This window comes from Cervus canadensis, chromosome 30 (genome assembly GCF_019320065.1).
Source record: "Cervus canadensis isolate Bull #8, Minnesota chromosome 30, ASM1932006v1, whole genome shotgun sequence".
Lineage (NCBI taxonomy): Eukaryota > Metazoa > Chordata > Mammalia > Artiodactyla > Cervidae > Cervus > Cervus canadensis.
This window is the reverse complement of record NC_057415.1, coordinates 35,507,727-35,526,591: the sequence shown is the minus strand read 5'-3', so window position 1 is coordinate 35,526,591 and position 18,865 is coordinate 35,507,727. Positions and strand designations below refer to the sequence as shown.

General features: G+C 47.1%; 1 protein-coding gene across 7 annotated transcripts in view; it reads right to left on the bottom strand.

Annotated features, from left to right (window-relative positions):
- Positions 1–392: 392 nt before the first annotated feature.
- Positions 393–18,865, bottom strand: part of COL27A1 (collagen type XXVII alpha 1 chain) — a 150,196-nt gene continuing 131,723 nt past the window's right edge. For 6 of the 7 annotated variants that reach the window (XM_043453017.1, XM_043453023.1, XM_043453022.1 and 3 more), the window contains 6 exons: positions 18,827–18,853; positions 15,569–15,634; positions 14,601–14,769; positions 13,443–13,552; positions 3,668–3,886; positions 393–2,443 (listed from right to left, as the gene is read on the bottom strand). In XM_043453017.1, the coding sequence (XP_043308952.1) occupies positions 2,297–2,443; positions 3,668–3,886; positions 13,443–13,552; positions 14,601–14,769; positions 15,569–15,634; positions 18,827–18,853 (738 nt within the window). In that variant the 3' untranslated portion in view covers positions 393–2,296. Of the gene's footprint in view, positions 2,444–3,667; positions 3,887–13,442; positions 13,553–14,600; positions 14,770–15,568; positions 15,635–18,826; positions 18,854–18,865 lie in introns of those variants that run through there. The other variant, XR_006266600.1, reaches the window with a different exon arrangement.

Here is an 18,865-nt window from a genome sequence, read left to right as displayed (position 1 = left end):
TTAGGTACTGTTGTCTTTTCAGGGTGAAGCACGTCGATGACCATGCGTTTCCGCTGAAGCAGTCGGTTGCTCATGAACTTCCTGGTTCGGATAGTTACCGTGCCGTTCATGATGGCGGCTGAACGTCAAGCCCCTTTCTGCTCTTCTAAGGCACCAGGGTTGTGGTACTCTTACAGCATCCCTAGGAAACCAGTGGGACCCTGCAGGACCCGACTCCCTCGTTTTTAGGCCCTCTCACTCCGAGGCACCACATCTCTCCCTATCCCCTCTCCTTTGAGGGGAGCAGCATAAACAGGGCACCCCAGCATCCCTCCACACCTCCTCCAACCCTCAGCCCTGCCGGAAACTTCCCTCCGGTCTCTTCAAAGAAGCACGCGGCCACAGGTGCGTCATTCCATTGCCTCAGTTTTAAATATTTATTTAAAATCCAGAAGGGAAAAGGAGAAACAGAACCCACTTGGGTTTTAACACACTGACATGTGGACAGAGACGTGAACGAGGACAGCAGAGAAACCCAAGGACAAGACAGACGCCGGGACAGAGGCCAGGTGGAGACTGGCGGCTTGGGAGACCGATGGCTGAGATGAGGCCCGAGCTGCTACAAAAAACGCACTTCCGGGAGCAAGGGGGCGGTGGGCGGGGCAGGGAGACAGGAAGTGGGGGTGAGGTGTGGGGTGTGGGGGTGGGCTGGGGGGGGTGGTGGGCCGGAGTGAGGTATTAAATAATGAAAATCAAATCCAATTCCCAAAGAGACACAACTTTAGAAAGAAAAAAAAAAAAAAGAGAGACACAAATAGACTTTCACAAATAGACACAAAAATTTCCCCTTCTATAAAAATAATTCCATAGTTAAAATGACCTCAAAAATCCAACCTGGATGCTGACTGGTTCACTGATACAGGACAATTCAGATTACCCTGGTGAGTCCTGCCATGCTGAACTCTGAGATTCCCATAACAAGCCTTTCTCCTGCGCCCACATTTACACTTGGAGTTAGCAACACTGGGTTTCTACAGAATTGAATGACAGTGAAAAAGCAAGAGTGATGACTGTTATCTTGGAAGGACAAGCTCCAGAATGGAAGACCTTAGGAGATGGTCTGTGCCTTCATGAGATGGGTCCGTATTTACAGTCCACCTGCAAGGCCAGTCCTGACCCTGCGCCATTCTCCTCATTGGTTTCTTCAGGGTCGAAGCTCAAGGTCAGGACTCCTCAGTCTAGATCACGCCATCCAAGATAAGCTAACTTCCCTCCAAGACCAAGAAAGGCCAAAATAAGATCCTTCATGCTCAGGCCTCCCCCTGCCTTCAGAGGACAAGCATTTCAAAGTCCATAAGTTAAAAGGTAAATCTTTCCTACTTCTGTTTCTGGTTATTTTTTGTTTTTGTTTTTTTGCTTTGCTTTTTTTTTTTTTTTTCACTTTTACCTTCTTTCCCCACCTCCTGTTTAACAGATTACCTGATGAGCACAAGGGTGACATTAGGAAAATTTTTAAAATTCCCCGAACTTTGTTATTTGGAGGAGAGAGAAAAGCGTGGATGATACCCCACATCTAAATGTTTCTTCAAAGTGTGTGGCAAAAATGGTAGCACCTTCAGAATCTTAAATAGAGTTTTTTTTTTTTCCTTAAAAAATCACATACACTACAAGACAATTGTGAGCACCAGCGATTTCACAGTGGGAGGTAGCAGACGTGGACACCCCCAGCCCCGAGGATCTCACCTCTCCCTCTCTGCATCCATCACTTCCCACCCCCTGGCTGCTCTCTCATCTTCTCACATCTTTCTCAGATGAAAAAAAAAAAATAGTAATGCACCTTCTTTGTGTTTGTTTAAATAATATATATATACTTCTTTCCTTTTCTCCTTTTTTCATGTCTCCTCTCTAATATTGCACATCAAAGCTCCCCGGCAGGGACCAGCTGACAAGATGCCCCCTTCTCTCAAGCTGGCTGGAAGGTGGGGCTCTTTGGGCAGGAAGCTGGGCAGGGAAGGGGGTGGCCGCAGAGCTGGGAGACAGGCCATGGGGCTCAGGCGGGTTGCAGGCCCAGCTTGCTCTGGCTGGCTCTTTGGTTGGTGTTTGGGGCTGAGTTGGGATCAGCTGTTCCCAAGGACACCCCATGTGTCCTGCTACCCTTCAGCCTCTTCCACTGGGCAGACAACAGCTGGGGTCTGCTCAAGGATCCCTGGGCAGGTGAGCTGCCTTTCCTGGGCCCACCTACCCCTAGGTACCCTCCCTTTGCCTCTTTCTCCTCTTCCCTCCTCCTCGAGGCCTAGAGGAGCCAGGAGGTCAGAGGTCAGAGGAAGCACGCAGGTCCAACTTCGAGGCGGTACTGCTTCCCTGATGAGGCAGGAGGGAGGTTGTCCACGCCGACAATGGGCAGCTGCTGGGGGTCCTGGGTCCGGAAGGTGAAGAGCGTCTGATGCCAGCGGCCATCCTGGATCTGAGGGTAGAGAGAAAGGGGTACACACACACCCATCATGGTCCTCATTATGTATCACGTGCCTTGCCCCATCATCTTTCTTCTTCTTCTTTTTAAAATACTTATTTTCTTTTTGGCTGCACTGGGTTTTTTGGTTTTTTTTTTTTTGCTGTGCCAGGGCTTTCTCTAGTTGCAACAAGCATGGGCTACTCTCTAGTTACATTACACAGGCTTCTCATTGCCACGGCTTCTCTTGTTGCAGAGCATGGGCTCTAGGGTGCCCAGACCTCAGCAGTTGTGGTTCACAGGATTAGCTACTCTGAGACATGTGGGACTTTCCTGGACCAGGAAACGAACCTGTGGCCCCCGCATTGGCAGGTGGATTCTTAACCACTGGACCACCAGGAAAACTCTCCCTTTCATCATTATTTCTTCACAATTTTTAATGTCCACATGGCATTTCACTGTCACAATGACCTGTATGTGTCCATTTAGATTGCTTCCACTATTTTGATTCCTATAGGTAAAGCTGTCATGAATATCATTGTAGCTAAACTTGTGCACATTGTTACCTTAGAACAAATGCCAGAAGTATCAATAGATTTGCTGGATCAAAGGATAGGTACATTTGTAAGGATCTGGATATATATTGGAGATATATATGTAGCTGCTGCCCTGAAAACCTCTACCAATTTATTTTTAATTTTTTCAAATAGCTTTGTGTGAGAGTGTTGGGTTTCCCCACATCCTCAGTAACACTGCGCATTACTGGTTTTGTTTAATATTATGAAACTGGTTTTTTGGACGACTTTCTGTCTCCCTCTTCAATTACAACCCAGCCTGTTTTAAGCCTCAGAAAACAACCAGGTTAAGAGAAGAAATGAACCGGAGGGCAGGGAGCAGAGAGAAGAGTAGAAATATATCCTTCTATAAGTAAGCCTCGCAAATAAGTACCAATCTACCAGCCCAGACCTTCCCTTGAAAGTTTCCCAGGGAGGAAAGAGGATAAAACTGCTATAAAAAATTATTACACAAAGATAAGAATTATATGCATACTAATATTTATATTATAGTATAGTATAAAATTATACTAATATATATTATAGTATAGTATAAATTACAGCATAGTATACTAATATAGTATAGTATAAAATTGTTATATGTAAGAACACTTTTTTTTTTTTTAAGAACACGTTTTTATACCTGTCTGTGCATGAGGGGCCTATGAGGGGCCCCAAGAGTTACCTTGCAGCCATCCATGGACACTTCTGGACTGAACTGACCCCCGGCCTCAAAGATCTGCCCGTTCCAGGCCCGGAAGCGCACAGCCTGCTTAGCTGGGGTCTGCCCGGTGCCCTCCTGCCACACGGTCATGTTAAGGCAGTGGATGGTGATCTGCTGCGTCACCTCAGAGCTTAGCAGGTGCAGAAAATTCATCTGGACCCGGCTGATGGCAAACTCCACCTGTGGAGGAGACACAGCGGTCAGGCAGGGTTGGACTTGGCTGCCCACCAACGCTCCGATTTCCTCACCTTCCCCTGGAAGGTCCAGGCACAAGCCCTTTCCTGGGAAGCAGTTCCCAGTCATGGTCCCCAGAGGTGTTGCTCACTCGAAAGACAGAAATACCGAGGTGGGTGTGAGTTAGTCCCACAGCCAAGGAGTAAGGAGGGGAAAGAACCAGGTCTGCCTGACTCCAGCCAGAGCCACGAGGGCCCTGATGTACCGTCTCCGGGGCTGAGCTGGGATACAGAGGCTCAGAGAGGGAGAGATCTTGCCCGGGATCGAGAGGCTCTTAGAGGGCAAAGGAAAGGAGAAGTGGATTCACCACGTTTCTAAGTCCTAGGCTCCAGGTGGGGTGGGGTGGGTGCTGCTGGAAAAGGCAGAGCTGACAGCAAACAAAAGGGCAGGATTTAGGGCTTAAGTGGCTGTACTGTAAGTCCTGACAGCTGGGTTTTCTTTCTTTTTGGTGCTTCGAGTGCCTGACCTAAGCTTTGATTGCTGAGACATCCACTTCAAAGACGCATCCACTTCAAAGACAGACTACTTCCTAGAAATAATACCCTGCCAGTCACAGGACTAGATAAACAGCCAGGCCACCTCCAGAACTAAGGCTCCTTTGTTTTTGAGCCCTGGATTGATTTCAATAACCGACCACTGGGGCTACTTCTTGTTTCTTTCTCCATGCTTTAAATTCTGGCCCTTATATTTTAAATTCACCAATGAAGACTGAGCCTATGAAACCTTAGTGCACCCCCACCCCAATAAAAGCAGAACCCCAGGCCCATGCACTGTCTCTCTCTCTCTCTCTCTCTCTCTCTACTCATGACCCCATTGTGTGGCTCCAAGTGGGCTGTGTAAATTCCAGGTCCTATAAATAACAAACCTTTATTTTTCGCAAAGTTTCCTGATAGTTATTGCTGAAGGTCACCTTGAAATCCTAATAAGAACCACAAAGGCTGGTCCGACCATGACATGGTTATTGATTGATAGATTGAGAGGTACTTAACAATTGGTGTAGTAGGCAGGACTGCACAATCTCCCTTGCAATCCATGGAGAGGATGCCCCTGACCTGCAGCTTGCTTACTAACCACCTAATTCAGGTGGGTGTTAGCATCTGGGAAAGGAATCTGTCTCACTGCTGTGTGCTTCTGCATATTCCTGTGATTGTTATTGCAGTTGTTTAGTCACCAGTCCGTGTCTGACTCTTTTGCAACCCCATGGACTATAGCCCACCAGGCTCCTCTGGCCATGGGATTTTCCAGGGAAGAATACTGGAATGGATGGCCATTTCCTTCTTCAGTGGCTCTTTCCAACCCAGGACTCGAACCTGCAGCTCCTGCTCCATCTTCTGCATTGCAGGTGGATTCTTTACTGCTGAGCCACTGGAGAAGATCCAACCCAAAAGGTCACGCCTGCCTTGATAATCCAACAGTCTTCCCAGAGCAGTGTGATCAAGGCCATAGGCTCTTACTAGCCACTGAGACCACTGATTATAAAGGCCTTGTTGTTTAGTTGCTCAGTCGGGTCTGACTCTTTGTGATCCCATGGACTGCAGCATGCCAGGCTTCCCTGTCCTTCACCATCTCCCGAAGCCTGCTCAAACTCATGTCCATTAAGTCAGTGATGCCATCCAGCCGTTTCATCCTCTGTCATCCCTTTCTACTCCTGCCTTCAGTCTTTCCCAGAATCAGGGTCTTTTCTAACGAGTCAGCTCTTTGCATCAGGTAGTCAAAGTATTAGTGCTTCAGCTTCAGCATCAGTCCTTCCAATAAATATTCAGGGTTGATTTCCTTCAGGATTGACTGGTTTGATCTCCTTTCAGTCCAAGCGACTCTCAAGAGTCTTCTCCAGCACCACAAGACAAAAGCATAAATTCTTCGACACTCAGCTTTCTTTATGGTCCAATAAAGGCCTTAATTGACAATTAATGTGTATAAAGGTCCTCTGGGTGGGTTAGATCCCTGGGCTGGGAAGATCCCTTGGAGAAGGAAATGGCAACCCACCCCTGTATTCTTGCCTGGGAAATCCCATGGACAGAGGAACCTGGCAGGCTACAGTCCGTGGGGTGGAAAAAGAGTCGGCCACAAGTTAGCAGCTAAACAACAACAACAGCAAAAGCTCCTCCATGCCTCAAGGGCAGAGTTAAGGACAGTGAATTGGATCACAACGCTATGTCACTGCCCAAGGAAACGTTCTGGGATGAAGGCATAAGAGAAATATTCCTGTACATGGGGAGGATAGGAGACCTCCACCTACGACCACAGAGTTGGTGGTTGTGCCAGAAAAGTGAAATAGCCTTGCAACTGGAAACCAGTGGACCACCGGACGGAAAACATAACAGAGATCTATGGTCTCCACGGTCCAAGCTTCACTCATCGCTGTCGTTCTTCATCCCTGACCCAATGGGGTATTATGGCTCCTATCCCTGGTGTGATGTTACTAAAAGAATTAATGGGCAAATATAAATGTCCTAAACATCTGATGTCAGCATCTCCTAAGAATACTGAGGGGGTTTCTTGATAAAGGCAAAGCCCCATGGAAGCATCCCGGGGGGCATACCAACATGCCAAGTCTCTGATATCTCACTCCAGGAGCCTGAGGGCTTTTCCCAAAGACCCCACACACATCATGTGAGTGGCCGCAGACCTCAGTCCCGAAGAGGTCTCTTGGAACACCCTGGGAAGGAAAGTGGCCAGCTGGGAACCATACAAAACCATACAAAATCAAAACCATACAAAAGGGACTAAAACTCCTAGAAGAAAATTTATATTCTTTCTCTGTCCCTTGAAGATTAAATCTTTGAAATGGAAACACCCCAGGAGGTAACTAAAACTCTACCTCCAATTGCCTGAGCATGAAGAAAAAAAAATAAAATAACAACAGAGCAGAGAAAGGGACCTTTCAAGATACAAACTGCTATAAAAGCTCTCTTACTCAATATCTAGTCCACAGCCTCCTTAAGATTACTTGTCAGGAACCAATACAGATCTTAAGTCATCTCCACAAATATTGGTAGAAAGTATTAGCTGCTGAAGCAGGTAACTTTAACTTGTTCTGTCTGCCAGACACAATTTGGAGCCAGATGTTATTTATAAAAAAGTGAGTTTTAAAGAAGACATACAGATGGCTAACAAACACATGAAAAGATGCTCAACATCACTCATTATCAGAGAAATGCAAATCAAAACCACAACGAGGTACCATTACACGCCAGTCAGGATGGCTGCTATCCAAAAGTCTACAAGCAATAAATGCTGGAGAGGGTGTGGAGAAAAGGGAACCCTCTTACACTGTTGGTGGGAATGCAAACAGTACAGCCGCTATGGAAAACAGTGTGGAGATTTCTTAAAAAACTGGAAATAGAACTGCCATATGACCCAGCAATCCCGCTTCTGGGCATACACACTGAGGAAACCAGATCTGAAAGAGACACGTGCACCCCAATGTTCATCACAGCACTGTTTATAATAGCCAGGACATGGAAGCAACCTAGATGCCCATCAGCAGATGAATGGATAAGGAAGCTGTGGTACATATACACAATGGAATATTACTCAGCCGTTAAAAAGAATTCATTTGAATCAGTCCTAATGAGATGGATGAAACTGGAGCCCATTATACAGAGTGAAGTAAGCCAGAAAGATAAAGAACATTACAGCATACTAACACATATATATGGAATTTAGAAAGATGGTAACGATAACCCTATATGCAAAACAGAAAAAGAGACACAGAAATACAGAACAGACTTTTGAACTCTGTGGGAGAAGGTGAGGGTGGGATGTTTCAAAAGAACAGCATGTATACTATCTAAGGTGAAACACATCACCAGCCCAGGTGGGATGCATAAGACAAGTGCTCGGGCCTGGTGCACTGGGAAGACCCAGAGGAATCGGGTGGAGAGGGAGGTGGGAGGGGGGATCGGGATGGGGAATACGTGTAAATCTATGGCTGATTCATATCAATGTATGACAAAACCCACTGAAATGTTGTGAAGTAATTAGCCTCCAACTAATAAAAAAAAAAAAAAGAACAGCTAAAAAATGTGTTTCTAGGCATATTACCTAGAAAATTCAATATGTATACATACATAGCATGATACCTAAATTTCGTTTTTAAATGAAATACTTTTATAGGTGAATCTCATATATGTTCATATTCATATATTCATAGGTCTTATATACATATAGAAAAGAGATACTAAGATTTGTTTTAATTTTCTGTTATGTATTTTTCTTCTTGCAAATTTCTCAAATGACCATTTAATATTTTTATACTCAAAATAAATGCTTTAGCCAGGTTCTCATTGAAAAAAAAAAAAAGTGAGTTTTATATTGTACCTGATTCATGGCTAAAATTTTGGAAAGGAAGCTATAGGGTCTCAGGGTCTGTGTATTTTTGTAATCTCTGGATGAGTATGTGATTGTTTTTTCTCTCAATCTCTGAATGGTATAGCCAAAGTTAATGTGTAAAAGAGCTCTGTTCAATTGGCTTAAAAATAAGCACTTATGAATTAGTTACTCCTAACATTCAGAAATACAGAAACTAATCCAAATTTTTTCAAGTTCACGTGATCTGGGATAACCTTTGGTAAATAAAAGCTAGCCTAAATTTGTTTTAATTAAAATAGGTACATCTTCAGAGTTAACAGCATTAAATACACTGCAGATAGACAACTTTTCCAGTGTTTACTAGCCAAATAAATCCATGTTATTTTTATTACAAAAAAAATTAGCTTGGGATGATAGCTGACTTTGTCTACTGTCTAATGAAGATTTTATAGATAGTTTAATCATATTGTCAGAAGAGAGAAGAAGAATTTTTTTGTGTGGTCAAGTTGGCTAAAATTGGATTGTTATTATAAGAGGCTTTTAAAACATAAATTAATATCAATAATGTTATGTAATTTTCTTTCATTTGCTAAAAGGACACATTTTCTTGATCTGCTCCTGTTAAAAGTATGAAAAGTTATTCTTTACTTTTTAAGTAATTTGGCTAGAAAGCAAAGATTTTGTGTTTTTTCAGAATAATCTCCTGAGCTTCATGTTGTCTTAATTGGATCTTTAGTTACCTAGAAAACAGTCTTCTCAATACCAAAACAGCTAACTTTTGCTCACAACTATGGAACCTTCTGTATTTGCTTTTAAAATCCTTTGTCACTTCAGCTAAGTAGATAATTAAGCATTTTTAAAAATAATGATCCATGGTTCTTGGTAATCAAGTGTTGAAAATCTTTGATATTTTTGACAAACTTCTGCAAGTCAAATTCTAAATGAAGTTTTTTTTATCTGAAAGTAACTTTGGGGTTTTCCAGAGGATCCTTGGAACATCTCAAAATATCCTTCTCTTTCCTAATAAAAAGAGAGACACTAAACTAATTAGGCTTATTTGATATGTTAAATCACATGGAAAATATTGTCAAGTAGGAAATAATGCTACATCTTCTTTATGGATATCCTCAAATGGATATATTTTATTAATACAATATTTAAGAAATCATATGAAATTCCTGAAATTCTGATATGTAATGCTATCCATCATAACTCGAGTTATCTTAAAATTTTGTGTGTCATAGAAATAACAAAATTTTCCTTGTCAACTTCATCATAATGAACTCTCATCAGATCTTTAACCGTGGGCATGAAAAATGTCATTTCTTTTGTTATTTATAATTATTACTTTACTCTGATGCCTTTGCAAAAGTGCTCCATCTTCAGATTCAGACAGGACTCTCACAAGTACAGATTTTTGATAACTTTTAAATCATACCACTGAATGGTTATGAATTTACAGAATTCTAAGGAAAAACTGGATTTATGAAACTGCTAACAAAAGATCAAGATCGGTGATCAATTGCATAAAACTGAATGAACTGATGAGGATGATTATAATTTTTTATGACTTTTGTTTGGCAGTTACTAATCTTTGTTTCCACGTTTAAGGAAAATTGTTCTCTAAAGCTAGCAATGACTTACAGCAATTTGGGGAAGTACACCTTTGTGAACAAAGATGAAATAATTGCTGTTTCTCCTACCTGATCCTTCTAGAATTCACTCTATGAGTTTTCTTATTCTCATGGCAGTATAGTTATTTGCATAAACTCAGTAAGAATCTGTTCTTGTAACAGGACACGATTGGAAATACTGGTTATCAGCAAGGCTTTGACTGGATTGTCATATTTGAGAGAGAGATATATAGACTCTGATATGACCAGATCACTTAAGGAACTAAGGTTGACTTCATGGAGCCAATAAAGACCCTTGGAAAAATTGGTCTGTTACCTTGACTACAGGGTTCCCAGCAGTCTTATCAGGTGAGTAAGGAAGGCCACTTCCTGGCAGGTACAGGTATCAGAAGATATTTTGGGCACTTTGAGAAGAGAGGAATTTATCCAAATTTACAGGTATTGCAGGCAAAGTCTGATGGTTAGTTCTTGGTTTCTTGCCCTGAAGCAGCTTCTGAAATTCAATCTGAGACTCCTTATGGAAGGTTTCAGCAAAGCAGCAAAGAGTTTCAAGTTGTCAATCACTCCTCTAGCTGCACTTGTGTAAATAACCACATTTGTTGAAATTAGACTTAATATGCAAATAAATTAGTCTCTCTATGGCTCTCTTTAATAGAAATGGGGATGACTGTACAGATGATACATGGCTGTGGACATTGGATTCTAGTTCTGTTAATCATCTGAAACTTTGTTTTCTACCTGTAAACTGGACAGGATGCTGAATTCTTCTTGGCTCCTCCAATATCTAGCTACAACTCTCCAAACTAATGTTTCCAGTTTTTCTCCCACCCTTCTGATTTCATTTTCTACGGAAAATGAAGAGTGCACGTTTCACAAAGCCATGCAAGCTACACTGGGCTAACGTGGTATAAACTGCAGAGAGATCGTCACAGCTGTTCATGTATGGACAATCTTCATGCCCGTTGCCATGTGGGCCACTCAGAAGGATCACCAGACACATTCAAAGTGCAACCCAAGGAAACCTATCAGACTGCCTCTGTCTGCCCTCACTCCATCTGAAGATGTTTGGAGCCCAACATCTAGAAATCTTGACTAGTACCTTTAGAACTCAAAAACTGGGATTATAATCTTCTCCAATCATTGACTTTTCTTTTTTTCTGTTTTTTGGCCACACTATGCCTCTTGTGGGATCTTAGTTTCTCAACCAGGGGTTGAACCCAGGACCATGGCAATGAAAACGCCAAGTCCTAACCACTGGACTGCCAGGGAATTCTTGACTTTTTTTGTTTCCATACAGATGCCTCTTATTAAATACCAGATTACTTGTACTGTAGCTTATTTGGATATCACTGCCTCCTGAAACAAGATACTACTCTTTTACTGAATTGACCTATTCCCAGGGCCAAGAGGGAGAAGGCAATGGCACCCCACTCCAGTACTCTTGCCTGGAAAATCCCATGGACGGCAGAGCCTGGTAGGCTGCAGTCCATGGGGTCGCGAAGAGTCAGACATGACTGAGCTACTTCACTTTCACTTTTCACTTTTATGCATTGGAGAAGGAAATGACAACCCACTCCAGTGTTCTTGCCTGGAGAATCCCAGGGATGGGGTCGCACAGAGTCAGACACGACTGAAGTGACTTAGCAGCAGCAGCAGCAGGGCCAAGAGACTGGTTGGATGAGATATGAAACAATCTACCTGTTCAGGATAGATTCAGATTGACCTACTTACACATGATGCCCAAGATGTATAAATGCTTCACAGTATTACACAAATCTTGGAACAGATTCTAGGGTACCTCAGATCACTGACTTAGTTTCAATATGGGATCCTTCAAGTTTGGGACCACAGCTCCCGACTGAATTTCAGACTATTGCCTCTATAATAATTATAGGATTTTCTACTGTGATCCTGTTCAGATGTGTATTTCCTGGGTTTCAAGGTGCCTGACCCCTGACTGTTAACATATCAGCTACCCAGGAGGTTAATGTCCTCACTGCTGACTCTGATGCCTCACATCACAGGGCATCACATGGCATCACAGGGCATCACACGGCATCACAGGGCATCACAGGGCATCACAGGGCATCACAGGGCAGAGGGGAGTAGTATAAGCCCTGAGAGTTGGGTTTTCTCCTTTTCTGTGGGATGCAAGTGCCTGAGTTCAGCTCTGATCGCTGAGGCATACACTTCAAAGAAGGTTATCTCCAATACACACACTGCCAGCCCCAAAGACTAATGCTGGAAGGGCGGGGCCACCTCCCAACACTGCGGCTCCTTTGTGTTGGAGCTCTGGTTGATTTCAACAACTATTTGGACCACTTATTTTTTTTTCTCTTCTCCTGCTTTAAATTCCCACCCTTAGGTTTTAAATTCACCAGCACAGAGTGAACTTATGAAATCCTAGCCTCCTCCTCCAATACAAGGAGATGCACTGTCCCTTTCTCTCTCTACCAGAGACCTCACTGTGTGGTCCCAGATGTGCTGTAATTTCCAGGTCCTGTAAGTAATAAACCTTTCTACATTTTTTTTTTCTGTTTCCGGGTAGTTATTGCTGGAGGGCATTTTGCAACCTTAATAAAAATCAGAGAGGCTGGTCCAGCCACAACACTGGTTATCATTAGGCTGAGACCAGCACAGAACAGTGGTTCATTGTTCCTGATGGGGATGGCGACTCAGATGGGCAGTCACATTGCCAACCCAGGTGCCAGCCTCACCCGTCTGCCAGGCTGGTTTGCCACAAAGCCGCTGACCCTCTGTGTCAGAGGGGAAAGGACCTGTTGGACGGTGAGTTCTGCTTGTGGAGGCTGCCATGTTTCCTGTTGAACCCAGCACCTGGCTCAGTGCCTGGCACATGGTGGGGACCCAGCCAAGACTTGTTACCCAGCTGGCTGGGCTATGGACGTTCAGACTCTGGGTCTGACATGGTCAGCACAAAGTACTTTCCGGAGCTTCCCCTGGGGGGCTCTGGAGTCCCACCTCTCCTGCAGCCAGAGAAACCCTTTTCTCTGTAGCATGAATTGTCTCATTTGGAGGACTTGCTGCAACTACAGACCCACCATCCAGCGAGGGGCTTCCTAGCCGGGGGCGTGGTTATGTTCCACCCGCTGCTGCATACTGTGGTTTGTTGGAGTTGCCCTGGGCCACCTAAAATTCTCAGCCCAGAGACCATTGCATGGTAAGTGGGCACCAAACATGAGCTACATATTTGCATACACAACCCCGGAACACGTGTCCCAGGTGACCATCACACTGACTTGTTTTGTGCTTATGTCATAGTTGTCCAAGCCAAGCCAGCTTGGCTAACTGCTCTTAGACATTAGGCAGAAAGTTCTATTTGAAGAAAGAGCCATCAGCATCGCCCAACACAAAAGGATTTGGAAACCAAATGTAGAGACGTGGAACTGGGGTTCAGAAAGAGGACATGACTTTCCCGAGGTCATGTAGCAAGATAGCTAAGGCTCAGTCACAAGCCTGGATGGACTGTGGTCCAGGACAGCGGACAAGGGGCGTAGAGAGGGCAAGCCAGTGGGCGCTGGGGAGCAGATGGGTACCTTGGAGGCCGTGATGGGCTTGAGACACGTCTGTCCACCATGTGTGAAGTTGCAGGAGACTTCGATGGTGTCGGACGAGCAGCCAAGGTTCGGATCCACCCAGTAGGTACCTATAGGCAACATGGGATGGGAGCAGTGTACATATGTGGGGAGGAACCCCAGGCTTGGTTCTACAGGTGAATCTGACACCTGGTCACCTGCTGAGTCCTATTTGGATATGAAGTCAGGGAGGTGAAGCAGAAAAGGGATTCTGTGAGCCGTAGTGATGGAAGGAAACGCTCTGGGCAGAGCTCAGAGCTGGCAGAGTCTTCAGAGGGGTCACATGGGAAGCATCTCCCTGTCGCCACTGGGAAGTATCATCTTCCAGTGAGGTTGAGAGAGGCTGAGCCACTTGTCCGAAGGATTTAGGGATTGTTTAATTGAAAGGTTTTGCTGCCAAGGCTCCGATCCTCCCGGAGTTTGGTGGGAGTCAGGGCTTCTATCCCATCAACCAGGCAGCTCTGTCGGCACCCGGTTTCCCCTTTCGGGTTTCCAAGGAGCCAAAGGCCCCACAGCTGATAGCGCAGGACAGCTTTCTCATGCAGCAGAGAGAAGGGTAGCTCACCCAGCTCACAGAGCCGGTCAGAGGCAGGACGGACATTTGAACTCAGGTCTGTCCGCCTCTAAAACTGTGGTCCTTCCAAGGTACCACACAGCTCATGGAGAGAGAGGAGAGATGGATGAGGTGCGGAGGACAGAAACTGGGAATCCTGGCTCTCCAGGGGAGCTATGATGGGGGCCCTCCTGGCCCTGGGGGCTTTTTCTGCCAAAGCTCTTGGCCCACTGCAGTGAAGTGGTCAGCCCCAGCTTGTGCATCTGCGGGTTCAACTCTGGAAGGGTGGGACCTGTCCTCTGTGTTTCCCACCATATACCCACGCCCCAGGAGGTGCAATGCCTGGCACATTGTGGGGCCCTGTGACTGTTTGTTGAGTGAATAAATGACTGCCTCCCCAAGGACAAACACTTGGTCCAGTTGAGTGGAGAATGTAATGGCTAAGTGCTCTGTCTTAGAGCAGTTAACCCTCTCCTTCAGCTCCTTCTGGAATCCCCTGCCCCGCCCTGCCCCACCCCTGGGGCCGGGAAGCCCTCCCTTGAGACAGATCCCACCAGCCCTCGTACCATCCACCATCTTCTGCTCACAGTCCATGAGGTCCCGGCAGACCCGGGCGGGGTTCTCTTTGGTGCCCAGGGGCGTCTTAATGCTCTGGATGAGGTTGCTGAGGTAGTGTAAGGTTTTAAAGATCTCCCCTCCCTGGTCCAGCACCAGCCGGTCCGGATGGCTGTAACCCTGTCGTGAGAAAAGAGGATGGCCGTCGGCCCCTTGAGGTCCTTGTCCAGCTGGAGCTCTGAGCCTCCACAGCCCCAAGTTCTCGCCACTGAGGAGACATCTGAGCTCCCTGCAGGGGCTATGCTTGGGTCTCCCTCCACTTAACAAATAAAGAAACTGGGGACCAGCGGTGGCCAGGGGCAGATCTACCTAGAGGGCCTGGGGACAGTCAGCCTGGCTTCGGCTGCAGAACAGGAGGGTCCCGTGAGCAAGGAGTCAAGGGAGGGGTCCCAAATCCCTCAGGAAGGGGTTGGTGAAGGACTTTCCACTGACTACCTTTTCCCCCATTCCCCAGAATAGAAGGAAGATAACAAGCTTTTCCATCTGCCCTTCCCTTGGCTTGTGAACCTGGAGAGAGTGCTCAGGGCACAAATGGAAAAGTCTGACAGTCTGAGCTGGGAGGTAGTGAGTTCCCCATCATGGGAGGAAAGCAAAGCAGCAAAGGACACTCTTGATAGGGCTTGACCCTGTTCAGCCTGGTATCCTGGTGCTGAGACCCTGGCCAGGGTCTTAGCAGAGCCCCGTGGACAAGTTTCCTCCCTCTGGCAGATTCTGGGACGGAACCAAGAAGCTGCTTCTGACATCTCTACCTGACTCAAGAGGAGAGCAAAAGGACTCGGCCCTGCTTCTGGGTCACTTGCTGGCCATGAACTGCTCAGCGTGGGTCACGTGGAGGTCACTGACCACATGTGGGTCATCATCTCTGCACCCCCCCGCCCCCAAGGAAGGGACCCCGCGCGGGCAGGGCCCCGGGCTGTACCTCCGCTCTTAGTGCGCCGCTTGTGTCCATCCACGTCTGGAAAGCTGCCCCAAGGTCGTCTTGTTGCTGTGCAGAGAGAACACAGGCTGTGCCTCCTGGCCCCCACCGAGCCGGAGCCCCAGGGTCTGAGCCAGGGCCCTCCCACCCCACCTTCCCCAGTGGGATCCTGGCCCATAGCATGCCTTCCGGGGAACTCTGTTCTCCCTCCCCTTGCAAACAGATGCTTCCGCTCGTTTCCTCCAGGCACTTCCATAGCGCTGTCACCCCCAAGATTAAGTCCAAACTCCTCGAAGTGGCCTGTGTGCTGTGTTCTCTGGTCCTGCCTCTCTTCTGGCTCCCACGGGTGCTGCGTGCACCAGACACACTATTGCACTTCTCAGCTCCTAAGTACCAGGCTCTATTCAGCCACCGGGCCTTTGCACAGGCTGCTCACTTTGCCTGCTCCCTTCCTCCATCATTCCATCTGCTGCTCTGGTGGTTCTCAGCCAGGGGTGATGCTGCCCCCTAGAGGACATCTGGCAATATCTCTAGACTTCAGGGGCTGTCACAAATGGAGGAGGCGGTTCTACTGGGATGCAGTGGGTGGAAGCCAGACTGCAGCTAAACATCCTCCAATGCACAGGACAATCGCTCACAGCAAAGAATCATCTGGCTCCAAATGTCCACAGCGCTGTGGGTGAGAAACCCTGCCCTGCACGCATCCTATAGATGCCACCCTGCGATGGGAACTCTCTCCTGATGCCTCCGCCCCCAGGCTGGGTGTGGACCCCTCTTTCTACATTCCCACAGCCCGAGGATCTCCCCTTTGGTTTGCACTGTAACTGTCTCACTTCCACTTGCACCTGCAACCCTGGCCCTGGGCTTCCTGGAAGCATAGCTCCATGAGCTCCCCATGAAAATCGAGAGCGGGGAAGATCTGACAGTGAATAAAGCCCCAGGGTTGGGGTCGAGAGCCAGGACTCTGGCAGTCCTTTTCAAGTTCAGATCCCAAGCCTTGCAACTTACTAACTGTACAATCTGGGCAAGTTGTTTAAACTCAGTTCTCTCATCCTGATAATAAAACTCAGAACTGTTGAGAGGAATAAATGATTTCAAGGTAAAGAATCTGCCTACAATGCAGGAAGACACAGGAGACTTGGGTTTGATGCCTGGGTTGGGAAGATCCCCTGGAGAAGGAAATGCTGACCCACTCCAGTATTCTCGCCTGGAAAATCCCATGGACAGAGAAGCCTGGCAAGCTACAATCCACGGCGTTGCAAAGAGTCGGACCAAACTTAGTGACTAAACAGCAAAATACATGAAAAGCACTTCTTCTTCTTTTTTTTTTTTGCCTCCCCACACAGCCTGAGGGATCCTAATTCCCTGATTCGGGCTCAGGGACTGAGCTTGAGCCCTCAGCAGTGAAAGCGTGGGGTCCTAACCACCAGACCACAAGGGAATTCCAGAAAAGTGCTACTAATGCTAAGCAGCATATAACAAGCACTGAATCTATTAGTTATTATTCAAAAAATCAAAATCCTCTTTTTTTTTTTTTTTTTTAAGAAGGAAAGTCTTTTCCTGGCTCTCTTAATTTTCTCCTAGCTTGCTTCCTTACTGAAGAAGGAAGGATGTATAGGAAGAGGCCAGGGCTGTCTTTCTCGTTTCGTGGGTGAGACAGAGGGACGGACAGTGAGGGCAGAAGAGCAGGGATTCAAGCTGCTCGTGGCCAGGGGCTCCTTCTCCATGCAGTCCTTCCCCCTGGCCATTCCCTGGGACACGGTCGGGGCCTGCTTCTAACAGTCAACCAGGACCATGGTCAAATGTGGACAGACTGCCAGAGGGCTTGTGAGGGGGGTGTGTTTTCATTCGAGCCAGTGAGGAACACCGAGGCCCAACCTGCAACCTTGCCTGACCCTCTTTGGACTCAGAATCTGAGCTGGACGGACTCTGTCATGTGGTGATGCATAATAAGAAACCTATACTTGGTCTTCAACCCAGTTCCTGGCAGAGAGCTCCGAAAACCCTTGGAATTTTCTGAAATAGGGTATCTTTTGCTGTGTTCATGAGATGACTTTTGGAAAGCTCCTAAGTAACCTAAGGATGGGAGCTAGTGGTCTCTGGAACCAACCACGTGATCAGAGGGTGGCAACTTTCAGTCCCACAGCCTCCAAGGAGGGGAGAGGGGCTGAGGTTGAGTCAATCGCCCATCGCCGATGACTTAATCAATCGTGTCTGTGTAATGAAGCCTCCCTAAAATCCTAAAAGGACTGGGCTTGGAGGGCTCCCAGGTTGGGGAACAGGTGGAGATTCGGAAAGGACACAGAAGCTCACGCCCCGACCCCAGGCCTTGCTTGATGATGCACAACCTCCATCTGGCTGCTCCTCTGTGTGTGCGCTCAGTCGTGTCCGACTCTCTGCAACTCTGTGGAAGGCAGCCCGCCAGGCTCCTCTGTCCATGGGATTCTCCAGGCAAAATACTGGGGTGGGCTGCCATTTCCTCCTCCAGGGGATTTTCCCAACCCAGGGAACAAACCCGCATCTCTTGTGTCTCCTGCGTTGCAGGTGGATTCTTTAACCGCTGAGCCACGAGGGAAGTCCAAAATGACACGTGTGAGTTACAGCCTTTTATAATAAGCCACTAATCTGATATGTAGAATGTGTCTCTGTGTTCTGTGAGCTGCCCTAACAAATTAACAGATGCCGAGGAGGGCCTGGTGGGAACTTTTGGTGTATAGCTAGTCGGTCAGAAGCACAAATGAGACCTGGGTTTGCCACTGGCATCCTAAGTGAGGCAGGGAAGAGGGGTGAGGGAAGGAGGTGTGGGGTCCTGGGGGGGAGCCAGCAGCGATCTTGTAGGACTGAGCCCTCAACCCGTGGAATCTGATGCTGCTCCAAGTAGTGTCAGGACCGACTTAAATCCTAGGACACCTAGCTGGTGTCCCCCAGATTGCTCACTGGTGTGGGGAGGCTCCCTTCCCAAAACACAGGGGTTGGAATCAGTACCAGAGGCTTAGAGATCTGTCAGTGGAACAGCACAGAGTGGACCAACAGGACCCTGGGGCCAGAGGTGAGAGGTCTTCCTGGATCCACTGTCCGGGGTGCATTCTGGCTAACACCTGGGTTTCCTGCCTCTCGGCGTAGGGCCCAGGGTTCAGTATCGAGTGATGGAGGATGCGGGGTGGGCCGCCCCGGGCCAGGGAGGCGGTCTGTTGTCATCCCTCCCCCACCACACCCCAGGCCGTACTCCAAGTAGACCAAAGAGAAAGTTCTCCAACTTACAAAGTGGATAGGGCTCCCTGGAGGACCCTGCAAAAGAAG